Consider the following 24,540-nt stretch of genomic DNA (forward strand, 5'->3'; position numbering starts at 1 on the left):
AACAGTCATGCACATTAACCACAGTTTCTTCTTTTCGTACACTTCGACTCGCTCAGTAATGCCAGTAAAAAATCCCAAAAAACGAACAAGCGAAAACGACAAACATGCTTCGCTCCCACAACACCTCCAAACAAAGAAAAATAAAAAAAAGCGATTGGCTTTTTACCGTCCAACCCATCCATTTTCTTCCAGAGTAAACACAACACAAACCCCGAACCCACCCCCCATCCACGACAATCCCCGGACAATCCCGGACAATCCCCGGCCTAACCCTTCATCCCACCCTTGAGACTTCCGTGGTCACCACCCCTACCAAGTCGGAACCCAAAGCTAACAGCGACTGCGCAAAACAGACCAAGGCAAAGCAGCGTAGGACCCCATCGATCATGATAAGTCACTGCCCTCCTTTCTTTGATCTTGTTAACACGCCAAATGTACAGTCCAGCGCTGTAGCACAGGGCCAGGCAGGCAATGATGGTGAACGCCCATGCAGCAGCGAAAGCGAGTGAGTCACCAAAGTTGAGGAGCGTGGCGGCAATGGAACCGATGAGGATGGAGAATTCCAGCCAGGAGAGAAAGGTACGCTCAGTGGCTAGCTGTACCTTGGGCTCAACACGGACAGGGACGTGAATACCTGATTAATGTTAGTGTTGTGTTCTTCAACGAAATAATAATTTGCTGCAAAAACTTACGCTTGCCCTTTGGAGCCTTGAAGCGCTTCACCTCTCCGCGCTGCTTCCAGCTGGGTACGCCGAGTGTGAAGCCTCCATCGCCAACATCAGTAGGTGTTGGCTTTGGGATAATGGCGACAACCATATTGAGAACTGCATTGCCTACGTTCAAGGCGGTGCGCTCAACCCACTTTCGGGCATAACGGAGACCTCCCTCTCTCCTGGCAGCTTCAAAGTCGTCGTCTTCATCATCGCTGTCCGAATCGTAGATAGGGTAATCATTGTCTGTTGTGCGTCTAGCGGCAACTCGCTCTTCGATATCAAGCACGTTGGGATCGTTGGCGTTGGTTAGAGTGCCATAATCACGGGCTCTTGCCATCTCATTCTGTTCCATGGTGTCTCTAACTTCGCGCAGCCTCCTCAATCGATCATCATCCTGGTTGCCATTGGAAGAGGGGAGGCCAGCGGCAAGATCCTCGTCCTCACTGTCATCATCATCCAGATTGCCGCTAGTGCTGATGTCGTTGCTCGCACCCGGTCGTTCAATACCAAAGTTGTGACTGACAGGCTTGCGGATATCGACATCCATCTGGGGGTACCAGTATGGAAGCAAGTGGATGCGCTTAGGGTTGAGCGTGGCTGTGCCGTGAATGTACTTGGAGAACTTGGGTACAGCCTCGACCAGATGCGACGAAGTAAGGTCCCTAATCCATTGCGGTGGCTCACCTCCGGCCTGTGTCTGCAGCTTAACTTCGAGGACAGCATAGGGGAAGAGCTCCTTGTCTTCCTTGGGTAGCTGCTTGAAAGGCCAGTCGACACCAATGTCGGTACGGCGCCAGTTGTCACCAGAACGGACCTTTCCGTCCAGGTTGTCCTCACGGGTCATGGTAAGCTCAGTGTCAAGTGAGATACGAACACGAGCGTCTCCAGGAAGTTGAAAGGCAGTTCGGTGGTAGAAGGATCGTGTGACGGGCTCGAGCTTGCGGGTAAGCACACGGTACTGGATCTCTCGTGCCAGCTGCTCGTCGGAGGCGATGTCCTTCTCTGGTCGCTTTTGTTCCCGGCGTTCCTTTTCAAAAATCTGTTCTGGCCTAAGCTCACCACGAAGGTATGCGTTGACGTTCTTCTCCTTGAGCTTGAATCGTGCCTTGACAGACTCTTCTCCTGTCCAGTCTTCGCGATGCGTCTTGCGTTCAATGAAGATGGTGTCGCTTGACATGCCTCCATACCAACGTAGTCGGATAGCCTCCGCACCCTCGGTTTTCTTCAGACGACCTTCATACAGCTCCCATGTTTCTGTGTTGTCGAAGTAGATGGATGTAATAGCAGCGTCCTCCTCGTTGAACTCCTTGTTAGGGTTGAAGACGAGCACAGGCAGGTGCTTGAGGATGATGAGCTTCAGCTCGAGGATGTTGTCTGGGTGCACCCAGTACTTGGTGGTCTGTCGCACAAAGTTCTGCTGCTTTCCTCCTGCTGAAGAATCGCCCTTGACTGGGTTTCCGCGGGTACGAACAATGTCGTAGAGCTTCGATAGCTTGACGACGTACGAGTCGTAGTTGTCTTGGAAGAAAGGCTTGCGCTTGAGGCGGGCGGCGAAGACTGGCTTGAGGAACCAGCTGGTGTTTTTCTGAATTGAATTAGCACCAGACGATACAATCTGCATTCTGTACATACGTCATGTTTCTTGATGATCTTCTGGAAGCCCGTGTAGTTGAGTTGGGTAAACTTGGCGAGGTCGTGGACATCGGCGATGATGTCGCTCAGGTCTTCCTCGAGCAGGTCAAAGTCCTCCTCGTACTTGTCGGGGTTCGCAGGATCCTGCTGGGCGCGCGCGACTGCATCGTTGACCTCCTTCTCGGATGCTGCGATGCGACGAATGATTTCCTCCGCCTTGACGCGCTGGAACGTGTAGACCTTGTCAAGCTCCTTCTCAAGCTGCTCGACGAAGCTCTGCTCCGACTTTTCGTCCCAGACATGATGGACGCGCAGCGAGTTCTTCAGGCCTTCATAGTCGATGTAGTAGAAGACCCACTGCTTGTTGAGCGATTGCTTAAGTTGCTGGCCGAACCTGCAAACGCGCATTAGCTCCCGTTGACATCATTTACGCGATGCGACAGTTGGACAAAGCATGCGCGAGCATTGCCCAGGGTCAGGCGTGGTGGACAAACCTCATGTTGTGTGAGAAGCGGGCAATCAAAGAGCACCGCAAAGTTAGCCAGGAGAGGTGAAGGTGGTGTGTTGGAGTTGCAAAAGTGCAGTCGAAGCTTCAATGCATCAATGCAGGGCCCCATCAAAAGTTCCGACCCAAGAGTGACGCTCCCCGCGTACCAGTGCCTACCTGGTGGAGCTCCGGGCCCCTAGCGTCGTCTGATGGAGACAGAAACGGGTCTGCCGTGGCATCCAGCCATTGAGAAGGCCCGATGCTCCCACGTGAAATCAATACAACAGGCAGTCTGCTTCCTTCGTGTAAAAATGAGAAAAAAGCTTTCCGTCGTGCCTTCTCACAGACGTCATTTGCTTGCATATGCGGGTACATTCTGAAAGGGAAAGACTGCCAAGTTTGCTGGCGCTTGAGATAGCATCACCGGAACATCTCCATGTACCATATACTACATATACCGAGCACGAAAGCAACCGCCTTGAGCTTCTAGGTCATGCCTGCGTCTTGTTGACTGGTCTGCCATTCCGCTCGGCTCTTTTGCTGCGATCCCATGTTCTCAAACCATGTCCTAATTTGGGCACGCAAGGATCCACTGTCGAAACAATAGCTTTACTTGCTTTCTGACCATGTCGTGTCAGGCTTCGACGTAACGACAACCCTGTCTGGCTTGTTGTTGTTATTGCCGTCTCACATGAGCTTTGCTAACATAGTCATCACCTTGTTTTTGCAGACTTGGTAACAGTCATACGTAGGAGAAGAGCCGTGGCTCATAGGATTTTTATTCAGAGAGCTAATCATTTTAGCACCCTTCCAAAGAGAAACTAAAGAAACCAATGTATTCAACCATGTATCGCGAGGATACCATAAACTCCATCTAGCGCCGTGCTCCAAAGCCGTGCTCGGCGGGTATCGCAGATAAATCATAAGCGGACCAAACGTATAGTTGTAAAAGAGTGCGTGAGGTGGGTGGCACCATACTCACTAGGCATCGCGATCATGCAGCGCCTCATTAGGAAACGTGCCAGCGGGACTAACATGCTGGCTGGCTTCTGGACTATTGTTTTTGCTTGCTTCGGGCGAAGGAGTATGTAACCGTGAGACAATGTATAGGTCGTCGTAGCTGCCTAGGATCATGTGCTTCCACCTTGCCAGCGTAGGTAGGCCTACGTTGGCGACGGAAGCCTTGAGTGTGGGTTTCTCTGCGTACTTTTCGCGCTCCGCAGGTGATAGTAGATCTTCGTTGAGGATGTCGAGTCGACTGTTGCCGCGAGGTATAGCCTTTCTTGTAACACGTAGAAATGGTAACGAGGGGTCTAGTTTTGCTAGCGTTAGAGTCACCGTGTTAGGCAGATGGATGTAGGCCAGGCAGCACTTACCATTATCAAGCTCGGCGCAGAGCTCGCCCTCTGTCTTAAACTCTAGGCCTTTTGCACCAGAGCGATACTTGTATACGAGGATAGATTTTTTGCCATTTTCATCCAGGTCGAACAGCGAGCTTGCTTTACTGGACTCTGAGCCCGATGTCGACACCGACTTGAACGTCATACTGCCTTCTAGCATTCGTGCGGTGACTGAAGGAGGAAGGCGAGGAGGACTAGGGAGAGAGTAGGGACCGAAGTGGGTGGAGCCTTGGTATGGGTGAGGATGTTTGGGTTTGCGAAGGACAACCAGGTGGAGTGTGCTTTGTATAGCCGTGGATAGCGGCGGGTCTGGTGAGTGGAAAGATGGATGTGGAGTGATGGTCTAGGTCGTGGCTGAACCAGAACCGTCGAGCCTTCCAGCAGCGTCACGCCTGAGCCTTGTTGGGCGGCAGTGCTGCGCCTCCTTCTGTGGCTGACGGTGACATGCTGTGATGTCGATTGTGCGGCCGCTCGACGCGCTCATTGGCTGACAGCGCGGCTGTGCCGTGGACAGCGCTGATTGGATGCCACACAACCCCACCGACGCCCATGCTACCCAACTCAACTCAACTCAACTCAACTCAAGCCGACACAAACCCTTCTGCAAATTCACGCATACCGTCGCTGGCCAGGATGGAGAGATTACAAAACATTGTCGCGCATTTTCTACACCGACCTGTGCAGGATGACGCTTTCTTGCGGTGCGCATGACGGGCAGGCCAAGCAAAGGGGTGTTGAGCGAGTCACCTGGATGGCGTTCTGATATGGACGCGTGCCCCAAGCTCCCAAGGTTTGTTACATCGCTCTGGGGATCAATACTTTCGCATTGTGGAGACATGGCACGGATGAATCCGCTTTAGTTATCCTCGGATTCATGCGTATTTACATGTTCACTGCCCGCTCGTACACCTAGTGCTGGCAGCTGGTTCACAGCCTTGTTTGGCGTCGGGCTAGGTTTGCCTAATTGCCTTTTGGCCCCTGCATTTCAGCTCCGCTCCATGTTCGTATGTAGAGTAGGCAGCGATAATAAGGACAGAGAGCACAGTGACACTGCTCATTCTGTCGTCATAGAATCAAGTCCGACCCCTGGATGATTCAATATCGGCAGACGCGCTGACTGTTTTTCCTCTCCCCACGTTACACGAGTACAGTAGCCCCCGGACATGTACGAGGGTCATAACTAACATCTGGAGAAACATTCCTCACGACTCCAAAGGCTTGGCTTCTTATTCGTCGCTTCGCCAGCGGCCCCGTTCACTAGCGGCAGAGCCAGCCACTGCCGCAGCCCACCCTTCCACCTGCACCCTGTCCGCGCCCTTCGCGGGAACGCGCGAGAATGTCATGAGGCTCCCTAAGGCCTTATATCCACTTCAATATCGGTCTTCCCCCTCGCACCACCTAAGCACTGTTACCCGCCGAAATAATCACGCAAGGCTAAAGATCTACCTGTGAAGCATTCAACGCTACACACCATCCACGCGCCCAGCACTAGGTATACTCGAACCACACTAGCTGAACCCACGCGCCGTCAACATGTTGCAACCGCCTCGAGAGCCGGCCTCGAGGCCGCTCAGCATAAGAACAACTGGCACCACTGCGACTCAGGGCGACAGGACTGGAGAAACCTGGAAGATGAACGTCACCGCCGAAAACTGCTGGGAGGACCTTATACTTACCCTGGGTACGTTGGATCCTTTTGTAGCCTTGTAACTCTCCTATCTACACATTATCCAGTTGGCGACTCCCGTACCTGTCCAACGCTCTGATCTTGTCTGAATGTCCGTTTGTATGGTCGGCAGCAGCTCTATAGTAGTGTAGTCAGCGGCTAGCGCCATCTATCCGTAGTCTGACATGCAGTTTCCAAAAGCTTGTGTTCTCCATGCTGACGTTTCTTTGCATAGATGGCGGGGGTATACGCGGCTATTCGAGCCTCCTTATCATACAACAGTTAATGCACGAGATCGCCGAATGTGAGCATCGAATACAAGAGGAAGAGGGCCCGGTGCCTGGCACCGAACGCCGCGAATTCAAAGAGGAAGAGCTACTCCCATGTCATTACTTCGACTACATGTATGGTACAAGCACTGGTGGACTCATATCTGTTATGCTTGCCAGGTTGCGCATGACCGTACCACAATGCCTCGAAATCTATCGTAAGGTCGGTAATGAGCTTTTTGGGCATAGGAGGAATATTCTTCCCCTAGCTACAAAGTATGATCATAAACCACTTGAAAAGGCCGTACAAGATATCGTAAGGCAATATTGCAAGGAGCATGGCAAATGCACAGGAGACGACTGGTACCCTTGGCGTTCGGACGAGGATCAAGAACAAGCGCCTATGGAAGCATCAGGTGTCGGTTCTCTACGAAGTGCGACTACATGGGGCAGCGGTGCTCCAGCTACCAACTTCAGACCAGTGGAGCGCATATGTCAATCGTAAGTAAAACCTCCTTCCTTTCCTGTAGTTTCCTACCTTTGTGCTAACAGTTGCTAGTATCTGTCTAACGGCTATTCATTCTGGTCAAATCGATGAAGCCTATCTCCTTCGTTCTTATAACCACCAGTACGACCCAGAGATTGCTCCAGCATGGGTTACACCATATAATACTGGCGCCGACAAGATGAAAATCTGGCAGGTGACAAGAGCAACCTCAGCTGCACCATTTTACTTTGAAATGCTCACAGCCGAGTTTGCGAATGGTTTGAAGAAGAATTTTAAAGATGGTGGAATTCGCGAAAACAACCCTTCATATGCTGCCTATAGCGAACACGCCTCACTAAAGGGGGATGACAAGGAACCAGCACTTTTGCTCTCGATCGGAACCGGACGCCCAGACACATCCAATGACGGATTCGCCACCGCCTGGCCTGGACCATTGGGCAAAGTCAAGGCACTCCAAAAGTGGAGTGAGAAATTGGCAGTTTTCAAGAATCTCCTGATCAAGTACACCGAAGGTGAAGATCGACACAAGATGATGCGTACAATCGCCAAGGGAGAGCACCGATGGTACAAGCGTCTGAATGTCGACAAAGGACTTGAAGGGTTACCGCTCGATCACTGGGTGAAAGGAAAATGGACGAATCCTCAAACCAACGAAACGAAAGTAGTAAATGGAGGAAAAACCCTTACGATCATGGAGACGGTGACCAGGGCGTACCTTGAAAGAGTAACAATTGCAAGCCCCGGAAACCTAACCGAATACCAACCCCCCAAGGTCGTTCTCCAGCAAGTCGCAGAAAGGCTAGTGCGTCATCGAAGACTCAGAGAAGCCACGAAAGGAGAAGACCTCAAGAGATGGCAGACACATATGGGACAATGGCTGACGGGCGAGCTTAAACCCGAAGACGCGAAATTCGAGCGAGTTGCACCAAAGTCAAGGAAAGGCTCTCGAGCCTTTCTCTCTTCATCACGCCCAATGACGCCCACTGGAAAATGAAAAGAACATCGTCTTGGAAGCAAAAGATCTATGTACTGCCATCTTCATCGTCGCCCAGCCATCGCCTGGTGACTGCATTTTGCAACTGCAACACATTACACATTGCTGCACTTTCACCATCCGCAATAATGTCTGTAGTTGCCTGGCGCAGCCAGCCTTACCGAAGACACCTTGACCCTACTGCCGGCCTGGTGTTCCTCCTGCGTCGAGTCGAGCTCTGAACGCACTGCTCCCTGTCTTGCCACACTTCAGACTTCACTCTGCAATCAAGGAAAAGTTGTAATACTTATTCATCGAAGAAGCCATGTATGAAAAGTGGTATTGGTTCTGTCATTGATTCGTAAATGCAAGAGTGCGAGCCAAAGGCGATGCGACAAATGATATCAATAAAGCCATAACTCCAAATTCCGCTCCCACCCAACCAAAACCGTTGATGCTGATTACCGTTTCCCCCTCATCCACCGCATGATTGTCTGGATCCCCAATTACAAAAAGAGACCGGCAAAGCCAACAAGACCGGCAAAGGCCGCGGCCAAGGCGACGGTGGGCGTGTTGGCGGAGTTGCCAGCGGGCTGGGCGTTGCCTTGGATACCACCTTGAGTGCCTTGAGAAGTAGTACCTTGAGTACCAGCACCAGTACCCGTGCTGACGTTGTTGGTGTTGCCTGGATTGTTTCCGTTAGGACTGTTGTTGACACCATTTGGGTTTCCATTCGGGTTACCATTCGGATTACCGTTGGGATCACCGTAGGGAATATCACTGGGGTTGGGGCTGGGAACACCACTGGGGCTGGGAATACCGCTGGGGTAGGGAACACCACTGGGGTAGGGGCGGGGAGGATTACCATTGGGATTGTTACCACCTTGGTTGTTGCTTGGTGGGTTTGTCGGGACGGGGCCTGAGCCGCCGGGACCTCCAGGCCTTGGGCCAGTTGGGGTAGGACCTGAGGGCGCGCCGCTAACTGGAGTGAAGCCACAGTCACGAACAAGATCTTGGGCGTCTACAAGGAGAGCATTAGTCACGTGTGAGGAGTACGAGGAAGAGGAAAGACATACCGTTGTCAAATTTGCCGCCGTTTCGCCAGATGCAGTCAGCGCAGTTGGGAATCTGGGTGTTTGCGTTTTGGGCATTGCAAATGCATTGGCGCTCAGCGAAGTCGTCGTCGTCTGAGATGTGTGTTAGTATGGCAGTTTACATGATCAAGGTGGCTCAAAAGATGAAGACTTACTTGGACCTCTGTCGTCACATCCGGTTGTTAGAGTGACGACGGGTGTGCAAATGTCGATACAATTGCGTGGGACATCCTCGAATTCCAGTTTGTCGGCGAGGCCAACGGCGGAGAGGGCAAAAGCAATGGCGATGATGTTGTAACGCATTATGGCTGATGTTGGGTATCTTTCAAATGGACAAAGTACTGAAGAAATATGAATATGTGTATACTTTAATGAAACCTCTTTGGTTGTCTGTCTGTGTGTTGTGCTGCTGTGTGATGAGAACCTATTTCTCCATGCCGGGATCCAGCTAGTTATATACGAAACGTCCAAAGACTGCTCGTGTGCTTAATTTCCCGTTTCAGAGCATGAGTTGATGCCGGGCCCCACGAGGTACACTATGCAGCATGCAGCCCATTCCGCCCAAAGGACACACCTACCACCACCCACCCACACCCACACACCCCAGGTACCAAGCCAACGCACTGACAAATGACGTGGATGACGACTAGCACAAATGCCAACGCAAGGCCCTTCCTGCTCGCTCTCTCTCTCTCTCTTTCTTTCTTCCCTCCCCCGCTCCTCATCGGCCCGTCGTCGGCAACGACCAAGATCAGCGGGTGGCTTTCACAGTCGTCGCAACTGGGGGCGGAGGCGGGCCAATCCAACGTAGCAGCCATCCCTTTCAAGATCCGCTGGGCGGAAAGTACGTTTGTGACCGCTTGGCGCGGCTCTACTATGGTTCAAAAAAGTTACAGAAAGTGTGTGAATAGAGTAAACCGCTGATCTTCCCGGTTCATCTTACCCACAGCCTCACTGCGTAGACGTAAACACACTTTTTTGCACACTTTTTTCCAACCCACATGGTCTTGTGTTTGTTTTGTGAGGGGGGGGGTTTGTTTTTTTTCCTCTTGCATGCAAAAGTTAACATCCCATCCATCACTTGTTTGTTGTGCGGCTTTTGTCGATCCGCAGCTAATATCAAGATGGTGAGATGCTTGGGCGCAAGGTAAAGACATGACTATGTGTGTAACGACGGCGGCAAAAAGGGTGCAAGAGACAATCTTGAAAAAAGCCAAGTAAAAAAAGCTCCACCCCCAGACTCTCCCTCTCTGCTTTCTGGTATTGATCCTTGGAAGGGGGGGCTTAGAAAAGTCCCCACCCGGAGGGACATTCGCTGCCAAGCCCTGGCATGGAGTCAGCCAAGCAAAAAGGCAAAACAAGACGGTGTGGAGTCCCCGTTGCTGTTCCTTTTTTTGGTGCCTTTCCTTTTCCACCTCCATTTCGGCCTGGGAGACCCTGGGGATTTTTTTTCGGGGGGATTGTTGCGCTGGCGTCCTCCCTCCCCCGCCCTGGTTACTACAGTACGTCTACGCGCGTTCCTTTGCGGCAGTGCATGTATGACACCCTCATGTGACTTGTCTTTTGCCTCTTCGTCTATCCGTCCTCCGCTTTTGTAAAAAGCACGAATCTTGATTGGCAGGTTAATTGTAAGCTTTGGGAAGACCTTTGGTTGTTGTTGTTTTGCGCTCAACGGGCTTGTAGGGCTGAGATGAGATTGGAGATGGAGATGGAGTTTTCGGTACGGTGCGGAATAGGCAAGAATTTTTATCAAAGGGCTATGCAATTAAACTCCCGTCATGCGTCACGCACTTTTTTTTTTACTTTACTTTAATGCTATTCTTTTCTCCTTCGCATACCGCATAATTCGGATTCTTATTTCGCTGTACTTTCCCTCTCTTCCTACTACATATATTAATTCTTATGTATCAATATTAGTGCTTTTGCGGTTAAGAAAATAAGATGGGATTTTTTTTCTATTTTACATAAAAGACTATTTACTTGACGAGAGTGAATACGGTAAATGACATCAATGCTCACACGCTACTTGGATGGTTTGGCCGACACCAACGGCCACGGCAATATCACAACTTTTATTTTTGCCAAGGCCCCGATTGCATAGCCCAATTCCTTGCGCCTCCCTTCCTCCTTCTCCCAAGCCCAGCCCAACCAAGAGCTAGTAATTAGTCTACACGTAGATTACCAAGACGGCCAGTAGCCCAGACCTGTCGCGGCAGGGTCGCTGTACTCACTTCTACCGTGCTTACCTCACCAAAAATGCTTGAGTGGAAACTGAGTAGTAAGTACGCGTGGTTTTCTTCTTCGCCTTTCTTGGACCTTTTTAGTCAAGACGCGGAAATCCTGGCTTTCTCTACCTCGCCGTCATCTTTTCTAGTCATGAGCAAATCATCAATCTTGTTTTTTTGTCTTGGTCTTGCTAAGAAAAAACTCTTGGGACTTGCGTAAAAAAGAAGGCCGTGTGTGGCTTAGTATCACGAGGTCCCCTAGGAGACAAGATGGAAGAAGCTTGGAAAGTTAGTGTTAGCGTAGTGTAGCATGTGCCGTGCTATGATTTACACTGCACTGCCGTGTGGATCTGAGAAACAGCGGTCAGGTGTGGCCCGGGAATAAGACGTGCAAAGCCAAGACCGGAGATTTTTTTAGCAGTGGATTGCCGCAGGTTGGCGGTGCGGGACGGGAGCGAGTGGCTGCGGGTGAATGGTGAGGGATGGACTACGTCGTAAGCTGTCGCGTCAACGATATGCGTGGTGTGCCGGTCACGAAGCGTGGAAGCGTGGGTTTCCAAGAGGCTACGTAGTCTGCGTGATGCGGGTTGGGTGGGCTTGGAGTTGGGCTGCTTGGTGTTGGGCTTCTTACATAACTGTGCTGACGCACTGGAAGTCTGACGGACGAAACATGACTCTTGATTTCTGATTTTCTCTTTTCTACATATATCATCAGTGATACATCTCAAGGAAGGAGGATGGCCTCTGTGCGTTGGTGGAAAATAGTTGGCCCTTCATCTTCCTGATAACATCTGTTCCAAGTGCCGGAGTAGCCTAGTGTAGCCTCAAGACACAAGTATCCGTTGTAGTTTCCATAAAAATCCTTCTTATCAGATCAGTCTTTAGCAATGAAATTGTTACGTCAAAATTCTTAGTATTGCGGCTCTTGGGTCATTTGTTCACCTCTGCCCTCCAATGGCAAGTGTGTATATTCAAATCACTTACTTCCCAAGGTACACCTATAAGAACCTTCTGGACAGAATACGTGTAAAAGATATCTGATGAATCACAGTCCTAAGTTACAATCCATTCCAACATCTGTCCCAACGTTTTGACCCCCCTTCCATCAGAAATACCCATCAAAACATTGGATCGACATGCTCTAGATGTCTCCACCCTCAAATGCATCCACCCACCCATTCGACTAACCAAAACTTTTAACCCCAACATGTTCCCCACGAACCGTATTCATAGCAACGCTATCGCGATTCCTCTGGCTCTTAGATGTCACGACACGCGAACCACAAAGCGGAACAAACAACGTTGTGGACCGTCCCACGGTACGATCATGAAAGCAGATGAGGCTACGCCCTCAGTGGTAAAAGCGATCGTAACCTTGGATAAAGAAATAGGCTAAGTGATGCACTGGTATTTTGTGCGTGGGAAGAAGGATGAGAGGATTAACATGCAACTGTTGCAATAACGTCACTCCTTCTTTCCTGCCTTATATCGACGCACGATACGTATCCAGTTTCTTCCTTTGCAACAACATCTATCATACAACAAAACTACATCGCCTAACTTGAGGTTCTTCGATTGCTTTCCTATCGTTCCAGCGAAGTACTTCTTATTTTCTTACCAATAGCACCGCATATCGCATGTATCCCGCTCGCTACTAGTGTTCTCTTACTCAGCCACACGTGGATTAGTATTCTTCACGCATTTTAAAAAAAAGGACAAGAAAAAAATGACTATGCATCAATGGCTCATTGAGCACTGTGGTCTGGAAGGCACAGAAAACGAAATACATACAGTTACAGGTGCCACTGCCTACCACGATACACATGAGACATCGATTTGGCCGCAAAGATTACTAGTCCGAGTCGACAGCCACCATTCAACCCAAGATAGACGCGACTCGCTAGGCAGTAGCAACGAATCGCGCGAATCTGAGGAAGAAACAACACCAAGTAGCATCCCTGACGCATTGGAAACGGAAGAGGACTATGACTTAAACCCAAGCATCATCTCAAGCATCGAAGCACTCCTCGGAGACTCCGACTCCGACGAACCAAGCGATCTACCAACCCCTTCCTCAACCCCATCTTACCCCGTCTCGCCCATCGAACAGCAAACCGTGACACTCCACCAAGATCTCGTCGCCCTCTTCATCCACCACAGGATCGCTGCCGCCACAACATCCACCCCCGCCCCCTCCTCCCTCCTCGCGGCCGAAGAAATGGAAACACTAATGTCACACTACGAAACCAGTCTCGCCTCCCCACTCTACTCGGGCCTCTCAACCCGCATCCACCTCAGCATCCTCTACACCGCCTACACAATCTCCGACCGCACCTTCTTCCCACGGTCCCCCTTCGCCACCTTATCATTCAGCTATCTAAGCCCCAAGCGGTATCTGGCGCGTGGATTGCGGTGCCAGAGGGTGTCGAGCGAGATGCTGGTGGTGTTTCAAAATTTACAGACCCTGGTGAGGGAGTTGGAGGCTGTGATGTGGGGGAGGAGACGGTATTTGAGAAGGTTGGGGAGGTATCCGGAGGTTGTGGCTAAGATGATTTGGATGATGGATCCGACGGTGACGCATAGGTGGGTTGGGCCGTTGGTGTTGTAGGGGATGCGGGGGAGGGAGCACTTGAAATGGGGCAGTGTAATGAGAAAGAGTGCTGTAGGGTGAGGAGCATGGGTTATGCTGCGTTGGACATTGGAGAGCGAATTGGTATTGTTTTGCATTTGGAAGCTTTTTTTGCTAGGGTTTAACTGGGTATCATGGTTGCTTTGGAGAATTTAAGTTTACGGGTATTAAGGACCCTCGGCAGTTCAGATCAGCTTGAATAACTTTCCGCCTACACCATCCCATTCATCGTCCCATCTGTGCTCGCTTTCTCTGAGAGCGCCTACTTTTAGTGTCTCTCTTAATCTGCCATCACTGCCAAAGAATGCAGCCAAATGCAGAGCAAGCTCCTCAGGACTCTGGAACCCCAGGCCATTCACGCCCTGCTTAACTAGTTCGGGCCATGCCTCGAATTTTCCCCAGCCCACGACGGGCAATCCTGCGCCAAACATGTCGACGACTTTCATTGGAAGATCGACGCCAGAGGAGGATGTATGTAGCGAGACACCGAGATCAGCAGAGGCAAGAAGGAGAGCATAGTCGGCATGGGTAAGCCATGCCGTCTTGATGATGACGTTCTGGAGTTTCTTCTGCTGGTTCAGCTCGTTGATCTTGGAAAGATAGTATTCCTTCTGGGGTCCTTTGCCGGTGATGATGGCAAGGATCCTGGGCAGATATGTCTTTGAAGTGCATTCGGCAGAGTAGGCAACGAGAGCGGATAAGAGGAGAGAAAAATCTTCGTCGGCTGTCCAGGAGGTGGCGCTTACGATGAGTTTCCAGGGTGTCTTGGAGCTAGGTGACAGATCCTTTGCAAACTCAGCCGTTTCCGGAAGTCTCTTGAGGAATTTGGCGCGCTCTTCAGCCCTGATGGGCTGGAATATAGATGCCGGACGGTCATGCAGGGCTTGGGCAGTTACTCCATAGTCGACTTTGAGAACGCGGGCCATTGCGTCGGTCACGGTGATGTGGTGTGAAGCTGCCTTAGCAAAAATCTTTTCGTACTTCTCCGACATTCTGACGAGGGGGTGAGAGCCACCAAGTTTCATGGCCAGAATGGAGTAGCCAAAGTTATGCCAATCGATGACCAGGTCAGTGCGTCGTAGGAAGCAAACCAGACTCGCAACTGCGAGTGTCGGTATTGAAGGGGGATTTTGCACAAGCGTCCATCTTGCGGGCTGGGAGCGGTAGCCTAGTGCAGTGTACAAGGAGAAAATCTGCCAGAGTACTTTGAGAGGAGCCAAGATGGGGAAGAGAAGCTTGCTGCTTGAACGCAGGCTAGCGGGTGCTGGGGAGAGGGGGATGATGTCAATCAATGGGTTTGAGACTATCTCTGGGAGTATCTCAGACTCTGTGAGGCGGTTAGTTGCTAGAAGTATGGGTACTTGCGGACATGATTCACCTTGGTAGCCGATAAGAGTGACTCTGGCGCCGTGTTTAGCGAGGCTCAGGGCATGGTATTGCATGCGGGGGGATCGTCCGATATCGCCCAGCACAACAACCTGAACGGACCGCGCATTCTTCCATTGTGGGAGCTCCTTTCCATCTCTTGTTGTTGCTTTGATCTCTATGCCGCGCTCGTCGACAAACTTTAGCGACTTGTCCTTGTAAGGATCATACTGGCCAGGTAGCGTGAGTAGCAAGACCGTGAAGAGCGTGGACAGGACGACGACGACAGTCAGTACGACGGAGAAGAGGGTAGCGTACTTGTCTGCTGCTGCTTCTAGCGTGTCGTCGAGCATGGTGATGATGAAGGGGGGTTAAGTTAGTGTTGGCCAATTGCGATGCACATGCTCATGCAGGAGAGATGGCGCCACATGCGTCAGTGGTGCCAAGGATTGGAGTGGCGGTGCCCGCAGTGTGCCTGCCGCTGCGGAGAGCTGGGGACCGGGGGGTGGACGGAACCAAAAAGGGAAGGCGGCTAAGGACGATAAGTGCTATTAGGAATATGGATATGTTATGTAAGAGACACCCCTGACAAGACATGTCGTAGAGAGAAAAGACGGCCCCCCAATATTCAGACGTCGTGGATATACCAAGTTGCGCTCCTCTCTACTCCCCGTACGCTGTTCCTCTGGCTAATCGCCCATCCGCGCTGCGACGCGACTGAGCCTCGTTTCACCACCGCCAGTTGGCGCCCCTCGTCTTGGTGGGCTGCTTGACTGCGAGCCACGATAAATTCTGTCCTCGCAGCACATGGCGTCGACATATGCCCTGCCCGTCACTCCGCGCTCCCATACGCACAGCCATGGACGCTCGTCGTCACAGTACACGCCCGAGTCTTCGTCGTATACGGCCAGCCCCATCAACGGCGTATCTCCCGTCAGAAAGCACGGCCACCGACACAACCGGTCCGAGGTGAACACCAATGGCCAACTATACGGCGCTGTGCGCTCCCAGTATGCTGAGTACAATGGCCACTCCCACGCCCACGACCATACCCATGAACACAAGCACGCCCATGCGAGATCGGCCTCGAACGACTCTACATACACCCTGAAGCCCTTCCTCAATCCCGCCATGGGCAGGTCCTCAAACAGGCCGCGAGGAGACTCTGACCTTGGGCGCCCTCAGTCAAAGACTCCCCTTGCCAGATATGGCTTCTCGTCAGTGTCGCCCATACATGAGACGCCTCCCCATGCGCCGTTGCCTTCAACATCCTCGTAAGCATTGCTCCAACATGCCTTAGCATAGCTCGACTAAAACGCGTTACAGATCATGGCTGCAACTCCCTGAGGCACTTACTGCACTCCTGATTCCCCTCCCATACCTCCTCGCCGCCTTAGCATACCCAAACAATACTCAGTCCTCACTAAAACCGCCATCGTCGCTGTCAGAAGCCATGGCAGAAAGTGTACCTGCGATAGAATCCACCAAAACCTTACCCGGGGCGCCACTATTGCACGCCCTCACCCTTTCTTCGGCAACACTGCTGTTAGTAGGTGTGGCAGCTAAGGTCAGCTCCACGCTACAGCCGTTGGATAGACGGAAGGAAGACAAAATCACTCCAAAGGTTACCAATGCACCTAAGCGCATTGCCAGCAACGCTGTTAGCGTACTCCTACCTTTCTACGCCTCCTTGCAGATTGGCGGCGCAAAAACCGCCATCATCTTGCTCATCGCAGTAGCAGCGGGGATTGGAGTGTTGGATCAAAAGCCAGGCAACCATACACTCTGGGACGATGCCCGGCGGACGCTGAGGACGCGCAAGATGACTTGCGGTGCGCTTTTTCTGGCTATGCTCGCAGATGTCATGACCTCTGAAAGCACCTCAAACCTTCTGGTCGGCTATACAGCCCTTTTGGGTTCGCTTTTCTGGGTTCCTCCACCTCTACCTACAGCGGCCTGGTCACTCATGACCAACCCACAGAACCAGGATTCATTTACGAGCCAACGGCCTCTTCGTGCGTCGCTGCCAAAGCCTTCGTCCCCACTAATCAATACCTCCGAAAACCAGCTTCTTACGCTTGCCGCTGGTCTTATTCTTCTCGCCATCACCATTGTATACTCATTTATTGTGCCTTCTGGAACTTTTTCTTTGTCTCAACATACTGTTGGCTTTTCGGCCCTCTCAATTGCATCAGCGACGGCGCTTGTCTACTTTTCTCTTCCAGCATCATTGCGGAGTCAGAATCAAGTCGGACTACGGTTGAGCGCTATTCTTGTTTTTGCTTTCAGCTTTTTGGAACATGGTGGCAATCTGAACATTGCGTTCCCTTTTGTGTCTGCAATACTTATTGCAGCTGCCGCTTTTGACACACGCTCTCCAGTACCACATTCCCACGACCATGCTCATGATCATGGCCACAAGCATGACCATCATCTCCACGGAAACCATTCGAGAATATCCGCATTTTTGATTGCCCGCTCTACCCCTGGATCCATTATACATAGTATTTTGATTGAAAGGGATTCGCGGCGCATTGCATACTTTGGCGTGTAAGTTTTATCCTCAAGATGATCAGTGACAGTATATAAATAAGCATTTTTCTGACACGATATAGACTGAACCTGGGCTTTATGATGGTTCAATTCTTCTACGGTTTTGTCAGCGGCTCATTGGGATTGCTCACGGATAGTATTCACATGCTCTTCGATTGTGCTGGTCTTGCCGTAGGTCTTGCTGCTGCAGTCATGAGCAAGTGGCGTCCAAACGCACGTTTCCCCTATGGCTATGGCAAGATTGATACGCTGTCTGGGTTTGCAAATGGTGTTTTTCTCTTGTAAGTGATTTTTAATCCCACAGCAACTCAAGCTAATTTGTACAGACTTGTCAGCGTAGAAATCATATTCGACGCCTTTGAGCGCCTCTGGGAAGGCCACGAACTTCAGCGTCTGAACGAGCTGCTAATTGTTAGTATATTGGGATTCTTGGTTAACATAGTTGGTCTTACGGCTTTTGGACATGCTCACCATGGCCATGGCCATGATCATGGGCACGATCACGGTCACGATCACGGACACGGACATTCGCACGACAACGAAAATATGCAAGGAATCTTCCTTCATATCCTCGCCGATGCTCTTGGCTCCGTAGCCGTCATCATCTCTACGCTTCTGACCAAGTACTACGGTTGGTCTGGATGGGATCCTATTGCATCGTGCATCATCGCCGTTTTGATCTTTCTCTCGGCCATCCCGCTTGTTAAATCCAGTGGAGCGAGACTTATGCTTAGTCTACCAAGTGACGTCGAGTATGGTATCAGAAACGCATTAGGAGAGCTGGGTACACTGAGAGGTGTGGTGGGCTATGCGGTGCCCAAGTTCTGGCTTGAAGATGAAGGAGCTGCGCATGGCGAGGCCCACGCAAAGGAAAATGCTTGCGATGAACACAAGCACGAAGACGAACCCCATGACCACCATGAACACGGCCATTCGAACTCGCATTCGCATGATCACAACCATGACCACCATGGCCATGACCACAGTCACGATCATGGCCACTCACATTCGCATTCACACTCTCATTCTCATTCACACTCGCACGATCATCATGACCACGACCACGATCATGATCACGCACCGAAACAACGGCGCATTCTTGGTGTAATCCACGTCATTGCCTCGCGTGTCGCAGATCTCGAAGATGTCCGGGAGCGCTCGTACCAGTTTCTCAAAGACCGCGGCATGGACGTCGTTATTCACGTTGAAAAGGAAGGCGAGAGCCGATGTTGGTGTGGTGGTGGTAACGACTACAAGCAGAGTTAGTGTATTACTTCTTTGTATGAATAATAGCTAGAGTGGAGTTGAAACGAGCATTCTTCTTCGTAAACGGGCAACACGGTATTTGATTCATGACTGGGTTTCTACCTTCATTTCCTCAAGTCCATTAAAACACGATCTAATCCTGGTATGATATCCTCTTCAAGCCGAAAGAAAAAAACACCACCATCTCATACTTCTACCCTTCTACCCCTCCGTCCTCACAACCCCCGCACTAGTCCTAACATCAAACTCGACCCACCGCGCCCTTCCCTCCGTCCGTCCTCTTCTCCCTCCACTCTCATCCAAACTCCCCGGATTCATAACCGTGCACCCGAAATACTTGACTACAAACGGCGGGGCCTCGGCATCCGCAAGCACCACGCTCGTAGGCAGCGGATACAAACTCATTGCATGCGCAAAGTCCCAATGCAGGGGGCGTGAAGCAAGCGGGTAAGGGCTAAGATGCGACTGGGAGAGAATAGTACGAGTAAGTGCGCGGGCAATTTGCGTGTCGAGATCGACATCTGGCTGTTGTTGCTGCTGTTGTTGGCGTTTTGGTTGTGGAGGTGGAGGATGCACCAGATCCAGATCCATGGAATCTTGATTCTCGAGATCGCGAGCTTGTTGGCTGGGTGCAAATGGCAATTCATCGTCCGCATCAGGCGGTGGCTTGTTGAAGCGGATTGAGTTTCGTTGAAGGCGACCTAGGAGGTCATCTCTTAAGATGGCCATTTCAGCCTTAACACCGAACCAAGTGAGACGCGAGGGATTCGAGGTCCAAATGACTTCTCCTTCTTTCCCTTTTGCTTTTCCTGGCCCCCAGATTTCGCGGTTGGCTTCGGCGACGACTTTGCGGATGCGGGTGGTGAACATGTTGGGGATGGGTTTGCGGGGGAGGGGGGTTGCGGCGCCGGCGGAGAAGGCGCTGGGCCAGGCGTCGTTGTCACCCGGGACGAGGACGAGCGTGGTGTGGGCGATGAGAGGTTGAAAGTCTGCGAGGACGGAGGCGAGGGCGTCGAAATGCTCTTTGTATTCTATGCTGCCGGTGCCGGGGACGCCTGCTAAACTGGCTTTGGAGCTGAAGTTTCCCATGAGGATGATGGCGAGAGGATAGACAGGGTGAACGTCGGTGGGACCGGGTGTATATGTGCGCAAGAGGGTACGGAGGGCTGATAATGTTGAGGGTACGTCCAGGTGGAGATCTGATGCTATGACAATGTTGTGTGCTCGTTCGGGTTCGAGTAGTTTGGATGCAATCTTGTTCATACGCGCACCAGTTCCACGCTGTGAACCGACGCCCAAGAAATCAGTCCAGCCGAATGCTGGGCCGGCAAGACTGTTCTTATCAACTTCCTCAGCGCCACCTAGCGTTGCTGTTCGTCGTTCACATGGAGGGTGTCCGATCGAAAAGGAGAGGAACTTTCCACCTATCGTGCCACCAATACCACCGCTGCCCCCTAGTGATGAGCCTGCTCCGGAGTCTTCTTCATAACTGCCTTCAACCAGTACAATCATACCTGGTGCAAAGTATGCGCCCTTCTCAGGTATCGGTCGCGCATGCTCAATGTCAAGCGCAATTGTTCCCGTAAGGTCAGAGAGTGAGAGCGCTCCGGTTGCTGAGACAGTGAGCATACCCAGTAACAGATGCGTGCTTCCGGTTCGCCCCAGCAGGTTGGCAATTGGTGTGATCGTGTTCATTTGCGAGGTTGCAATTGACCCTGTCCGACTCAGAGTAGCCGACCTAGCTGTGCTGAAAGTGGGTGCTTGAAACGTCTCATTGCGGAGTATGCGCTGATGTACAATGTGATACCGCTGACGGAAGAGCTCAGTCTTATGTGAAGGATCTGGGAAGAGCGATGGTTTGGCAGTAGATCTAGTATTGTTAGCAGAGGTTGTGAATAGTCTTAATATGTACTCACTTATCAAAATGTTTTTGGTTGACATTGTAGACCAGCTTGGGCTGCTCGAAAGCGCCAATAACCTTCATCCACTCTCGCGGGTCTTTTAGCAAATCCTCTTCATCCTCCTTGTCTTCCACCTCTAGGCTCGATATGCCGAAACTTGAAGTGGTGTCTAGGGATCCATGTGATGTCTGGCCGGATATATCTGGGCCGAAGTTGAAGCTGCTTTGGCGTCCTACTGTCGAACCCTGGACTATTCTGCCACCGCTCATGGACCCTTCTAGTGTCTTTAGTATGCTCTTGAACGTCTCATTATCTCCTTCCACAATGACCTGCCCACCGCACTTCTTCCAGCTCTTTGCAACTTCCTCGAGAACCTTCTCTGCTAAGCCTTCCTCTCGCCATCCTGAACCGCAGTGCTTTCCAATAAATGTGGCTAAGGCCTGGAGGGCGGAAGATGTGAGTGTAAGATTGTGTTTCTTGGTGAAGGTACGGAATGCTAGCGGCCGTAGTGTTGCCGGAGGCAGTAATATTGGAAGAACAGTCGACTTTGCAACTGGCTTGAGAGAGGGCGGGGCGCGTATTGGGGCTGTCCTGCGGGGATTGATTGGGTGTACTGGTGTTCCAAATGCGGGCGAGGATGAGGGTATGGCGTCCGACACTGCTGAGGGCTTCTCTGGGCGTCTCGCTGAGGCCATTTCTGTTATAGTGGCTGCAAAGGTAAAGGCGTGTTGTATAGGCACAAGCGTCGTCGGTCTGGAATTCCACTTTACGCGCGACGCGGTCGCGCTTTCGCGCTAAAAGCAGCCCGCTTTTCCTAGCAACCACCAACATTCCCACCCAAACACAACACCCTACACCTTCACCTTCAGTATTGAAACTGCGCAGTATCAATTCTGCAGTCGCATACCCCACAAGAACCCCACATACTCACGAAAACTCACACAAAATGGCCGAACCTACCACTGAACCACTTGCGACTGTCGCTGAGACTGACGACATCCCCAAGACCAAAGAGAAGCTATCAGAGCTGTCGCAAGTCGCCTCTATCCACTACTCTACCAAAAACTTTCCCGCCGCTGCAGAGAACTATGCCAATGCTGTCGAGATTCAAGCCGAGCTCAATGGCGAGATGGCTCCCGAGAACGCCGAATTGCTTTTCTACTACGGGCGCGCATTATACAAAGTTGCAGTTGCCAAGAGCGACGTGCTAGGCAACAAAGTTGCACAAGAGGAGAAGAAGAACAAGCAGCCGAAACCGAAGAAGGCTGCAAAGACAGAGACAGCTGAAGGCTCGAGTGCTGCAAAGAGCGAACCCAAGACAGAATCGGTAGAGAACAAGCCATATTTCCAGCTTCAGGGTGACGAAAACTGGACCGATTCCGAAGATGAAGATGAAGAGACACAGGACGGCGAGCAAGAGGAGGAGGACGACGACTTTGGTAACGCATACGAGATCTTCGAGCTAGCTCGCGTCCTGTACGAAAAACAACTACAGGTACTCAAGGAAGGTGAATCTGAAGACAAGGGCAAAGGAAAGGCAGAGTTGAGTCCTCGTGAGCGCATCATCAAGGAGCGGATTGCCGACTGTCACGGCTTCCTTGTCGAGATCTCACTAGAAAACGAGCGCTTCCATGATGCTGTAGCAGACGCTCGCAAATCGCTTGCACTGCAAGAGGAACTGTATCCTTTTGAACACGAAAACGTCACAGAAGCACACTACTCGCTTTCACTGGCGCTCGAGTTTGCATCTGTATCCAAGGTCCGCGAAGACCAGACTGGACAATCAACAGATGCGCCTCCAGAGGCGGAGCAAGGAAAGGAAGACGAAGACGGCGTCAACTGGGAGTTACGGAAGGAAGCTGCTGAACAGACCGACCTCGCCATCCAGAGTCTGGAGGCGAGACTTAAAAAGGAAGAAGCTGCGCTCGACTCGGACGCACTGAAGCCAGAGCAAAAGAAGGAAAAGCAAGTCATCATCAACGACAAAAAGGGCATGTTAGAGGACCTCAAGACACGCCTTGTAGATCTCAAGTCGGACCCCACAAAGCAACAATTCGACAGCATTGACTCGTCAGTCTTCCAGGGCTTGCTAGGTGGAATGATGGGTGCGGATGCTGCAACCCAAAAAGCAAAGCTCGCCGAAGCGGCCAAGAACGCAAACGATGTCTCGGGCATGGTAAAGAAAAAGGCCAAGCCAGCCGCACCAGCGGCAACGTCCGGATCAAAAGATGCAGGTAGCAGTAAAAGGAAACTCGAGGTTGATGATAGTGGCGCGGACGAAAAGAGGGCAAAGACTGAGGAGCCATGATCAACATGTACTTTTTCCACAGGGTGGTTCGTTGTTATCTGCCAATAAGGCGTATTGGATTGTACAGAAATGTTTAGCGTCATGAAGAGAAAACGTCAGCTTCTGGGTCCGCTATCTAGTACAAAGCCCTGGGCAAATACGTCAATCCATGCAGAATAAGAATCAAATGCACGTCAATAAGTCCCCGTTACCCTTCCAACTCGGCATTAATGCATGTAGGTGTACGTACCTACACGACATCATAGTCTTGCTTGGCATAGTAGACTATCGACCGTTGAAACCAAAAACAAGCCACTAGTAAGGGGCCCGTTAACTCAACTTCCAACCGACCTTACAGCTTACTATCGGAACTTGCAACCTTGCCCTTGAATCCCGTGAGGACCGCACCACCATCAATCTCGATAGCATTGCCCGTCATATGCGCACTTCCCGCGCTGCTCAAGAATAGCACCAAACCAGCGAAATCACTAGGTTTGCCCACCCTGCCCGTTGGCTGTGTCGCCGTTAGGGAATCTGCATATTTCTCTAGTCCAAAGCTCGTCATCCGCGAGGGAAAAACACCGGGACAAATAGCATTGCACATAATATTCTTGGGCGCGAGTTTCGAAGCCTGCATCTTAGTAAGGTGGATGCACGCCGCCTTTGCTGGACCATCTAGATCGCACACCATTCGTCAGCAAAATTTTCCATGAGTACGTACGGGGGGGGGGGGGGGAACTGTGATATCCACAATTTTTTGCAAACCTGAATCGGAGTAAGGGAAAAAAAAGAGAACTTACATGAAAAAGTGCCAGTGCCAGGTTTACTCAGCCCGCCAGTCTCGCCCGTTGTGACATCCATGGTGCCTATCCCTGCCATGCTTGAAATGTTAATTACTCTGCCGGGCGTATCCGCGTTGGCTCCTTTGAGCAGCAACGGCTCGAGCCCCACCGTCATATAAAAGATACTCTTGACATTAAGCGCGTACAGCTTGTCCCATGCGTGCTCGGGGTAATTGTAATAGTCGTCGCCCCAGCTGGCGCCCGAGTTGTTGACGAGCACCGTCAGGCGGTCTGTCCGCTTCTTCATTTCCTCACAGAGGGCCAGGCATCCGGCCTTGTCTTTGAGGTCAGCGACTATGTATTCGCATTTGCCGGGGCCGAGGGCATTGAGGCGCGCGGTCGTCGACGAGAGCTCGCTTTCTTTGCGAGAGGCGATGAAGACGCGTGCGCCGTTTTGCACAAAGGCCTGCGCGGCCATTTCGCCGAGGCCAGTCGCACCGCCTGTCACGAGTACGACATGCGAGCTGAAGTTGAAGAGGGTGCTGACTCGAAGGTCGTCTTTAGAGGCGGCGTGGGCCATGTTTTATTGGGCACGAGTTGCGATGCAGCTTGGGGGTGTACAGGAAGGGCTGGTCAGTCTTCGCGTGGAGGTGAAAGATAAACCCAGCAGCGAGACTGCAGGAACGCTGTCACTGTCCAAGAGCCTAGGTTGAGATAGGAAGGCGAAGGGACTGAGCTCGCCATGATTCTCGGTACTATTGGTATAGCAATTGCAGATTGCTAGGGTTGA

At 51.5% G+C, this 24,540-nt stretch overlaps 12 protein-coding genes across 12 annotated transcripts; 4 read left to right on the plus strand and 8 right to left on the minus strand.

Annotated features, from left to right (window-relative positions):
- Positions 1-266: 266 nt before the first annotated feature.
- COCVIDRAFT_15005 (hypothetical protein) lies at positions 267-2,844 on the minus strand (the record flags this gene model as incomplete). Its single annotated transcript, XM_014702316.1, has 4 exons — positions 267-634; positions 693-2,298; positions 2,346-2,739; positions 2,840-2,844. The coding sequence occupies 4 exons, from the start codon at positions 2,842-2,844 to the stop codon at positions 267-269; spliced, it is 2,373 nt and encodes a 790-aa protein (XP_014557802.1).
- A 969-nt stretch (positions 2,845-3,813) lies between these two features.
- COCVIDRAFT_96176 (hypothetical protein) lies at positions 3,814-4,377 on the minus strand (the record flags this gene model as incomplete). Its single annotated transcript, XM_014702403.1, has 2 exons — positions 3,814-4,145; positions 4,209-4,377. The coding sequence occupies 2 exons, from the start codon at positions 4,375-4,377 to the stop codon at positions 3,814-3,816; spliced, it is 501 nt and encodes a 166-aa protein (XP_014557889.1).
- A 1,388-nt stretch (positions 4,378-5,765) lies between these two features.
- Positions 5,766-7,669, plus strand: COCVIDRAFT_96131 (hypothetical protein; the record flags this gene model as incomplete). Its single annotated transcript, XM_014702404.1, has 3 exons — positions 5,766-5,913; positions 6,134-6,668; positions 6,727-7,669. The coding sequence occupies 3 exons, from the start codon at positions 5,766-5,768 to the stop codon at positions 7,667-7,669; spliced, it is 1,626 nt and encodes a 541-aa protein (XP_014557890.1).
- A 485-nt stretch (positions 7,670-8,154) lies between these two features.
- On the minus strand, positions 8,155-9,045 carry COCVIDRAFT_36761 (hypothetical protein; the record flags this gene model as incomplete). Its single annotated transcript, XM_014702405.1, has 4 exons — positions 8,155-8,333; positions 8,514-8,669; positions 8,725-8,835; positions 8,898-9,045. 4 exons carry the CDS (start codon positions 9,043-9,045, stop codon positions 8,155-8,157), a joined length of 594 nt encoding a protein of 197 aa, XP_014557891.1.
- A 183-nt stretch (positions 9,046-9,228) lies between these two features.
- On the minus strand, positions 9,229-9,477 carry COCVIDRAFT_96151 (hypothetical protein; the record flags this gene model as incomplete). The annotated part of the gene is made up of 1 exon (XM_014702406.1): positions 9,229-9,477. A coding segment is annotated over one exon (249 nt), but the record flags the coding sequence as incomplete, so codon positions are not given.
- Positions 9,478-11,287: 1,810 nt separating this feature from the next.
- Positions 11,288-12,176, minus strand: COCVIDRAFT_15009 (hypothetical protein; the record flags this gene model as incomplete). The annotated part of the gene is made up of 3 exons (XM_014702317.1): positions 11,288-11,666; positions 11,952-11,965; positions 12,156-12,176. The coding sequence occupies 3 exons, from the start codon at positions 12,174-12,176 to the stop codon at positions 11,288-11,290; spliced, it is 414 nt and encodes a 137-aa protein (XP_014557803.1).
- Positions 12,177-12,693: 517 nt separating this feature from the next.
- Positions 12,694-13,575, plus strand: COCVIDRAFT_95996 (hypothetical protein; the record flags this gene model as incomplete). The annotated part of the gene is made up of 1 exon (XM_014702407.1): positions 12,694-13,575. The coding sequence occupies one exon, from the start codon at positions 12,694-12,696 to the stop codon at positions 13,573-13,575; it is 882 nt and encodes a 293-aa protein (XP_014557893.1).
- Positions 13,576-13,781: 206 nt separating this feature from the next.
- COCVIDRAFT_25628 (glycosyltransferase family 33 protein) lies at positions 13,782-15,314 on the minus strand (the record flags this gene model as incomplete). The annotated part of the gene is made up of 2 exons (XM_014702333.1): positions 13,782-14,923; positions 14,975-15,314. 2 exons carry the CDS (start codon positions 15,312-15,314, stop codon positions 13,782-13,784), a joined length of 1,482 nt encoding a protein of 493 aa, XP_014557819.1.
- A 454-nt stretch (positions 15,315-15,768) lies between these two features.
- Positions 15,769-18,780, plus strand: COCVIDRAFT_95932 (hypothetical protein; the record flags this gene model as incomplete). The annotated part of the gene is made up of 4 exons (XM_014702408.1): positions 15,769-16,235; positions 16,288-17,511; positions 17,577-17,795; positions 17,841-18,780. The coding sequence occupies 4 exons, from the start codon at positions 15,769-15,771 to the stop codon at positions 18,778-18,780; spliced, it is 2,850 nt and encodes a 949-aa protein (XP_014557894.1).
- A 201-nt stretch (positions 18,781-18,981) lies between these two features.
- On the minus strand, positions 18,982-21,376 carry COCVIDRAFT_96024 (hypothetical protein; the record flags this gene model as incomplete). Its single annotated transcript, XM_014702409.1, has 2 exons — positions 18,982-20,650; positions 20,697-21,376. The coding sequence occupies 2 exons, from the start codon at positions 21,374-21,376 to the stop codon at positions 18,982-18,984; spliced, it is 2,349 nt and encodes a 782-aa protein (XP_014557895.1).
- Positions 21,377-21,627: 251 nt separating this feature from the next.
- COCVIDRAFT_96152 (hypothetical protein) lies at positions 21,628-22,989 on the plus strand (the record flags this gene model as incomplete). Its single annotated transcript, XM_014702410.1, has 1 exon — positions 21,628-22,989. One exon carries the CDS (start codon positions 21,628-21,630, stop codon positions 22,987-22,989), a length of 1,362 nt encoding a protein of 453 aa, XP_014557896.1.
- A 331-nt stretch (positions 22,990-23,320) lies between these two features.
- On the minus strand, positions 23,321-24,330 carry COCVIDRAFT_25632 (hypothetical protein; the record flags this gene model as incomplete). The annotated part of the gene is made up of 2 exons (XM_014702334.1): positions 23,321-23,643; positions 23,769-24,330. The coding sequence occupies 2 exons, from the start codon at positions 24,328-24,330 to the stop codon at positions 23,321-23,323; spliced, it is 885 nt and encodes a 294-aa protein (XP_014557820.1).
- Between the last annotated feature and the right edge of the window lie 210 nt (positions 24,331-24,540).

Source organism: Bipolaris victoriae, assembly GCF_000527765.1.
Source record: "Bipolaris victoriae FI3 unplaced genomic scaffold scaffold_31, whole genome shotgun sequence".
Classification (NCBI taxonomy): Eukaryota; Fungi; Ascomycota; class Dothideomycetes; order Pleosporales; family Pleosporaceae; genus Bipolaris; species Bipolaris victoriae.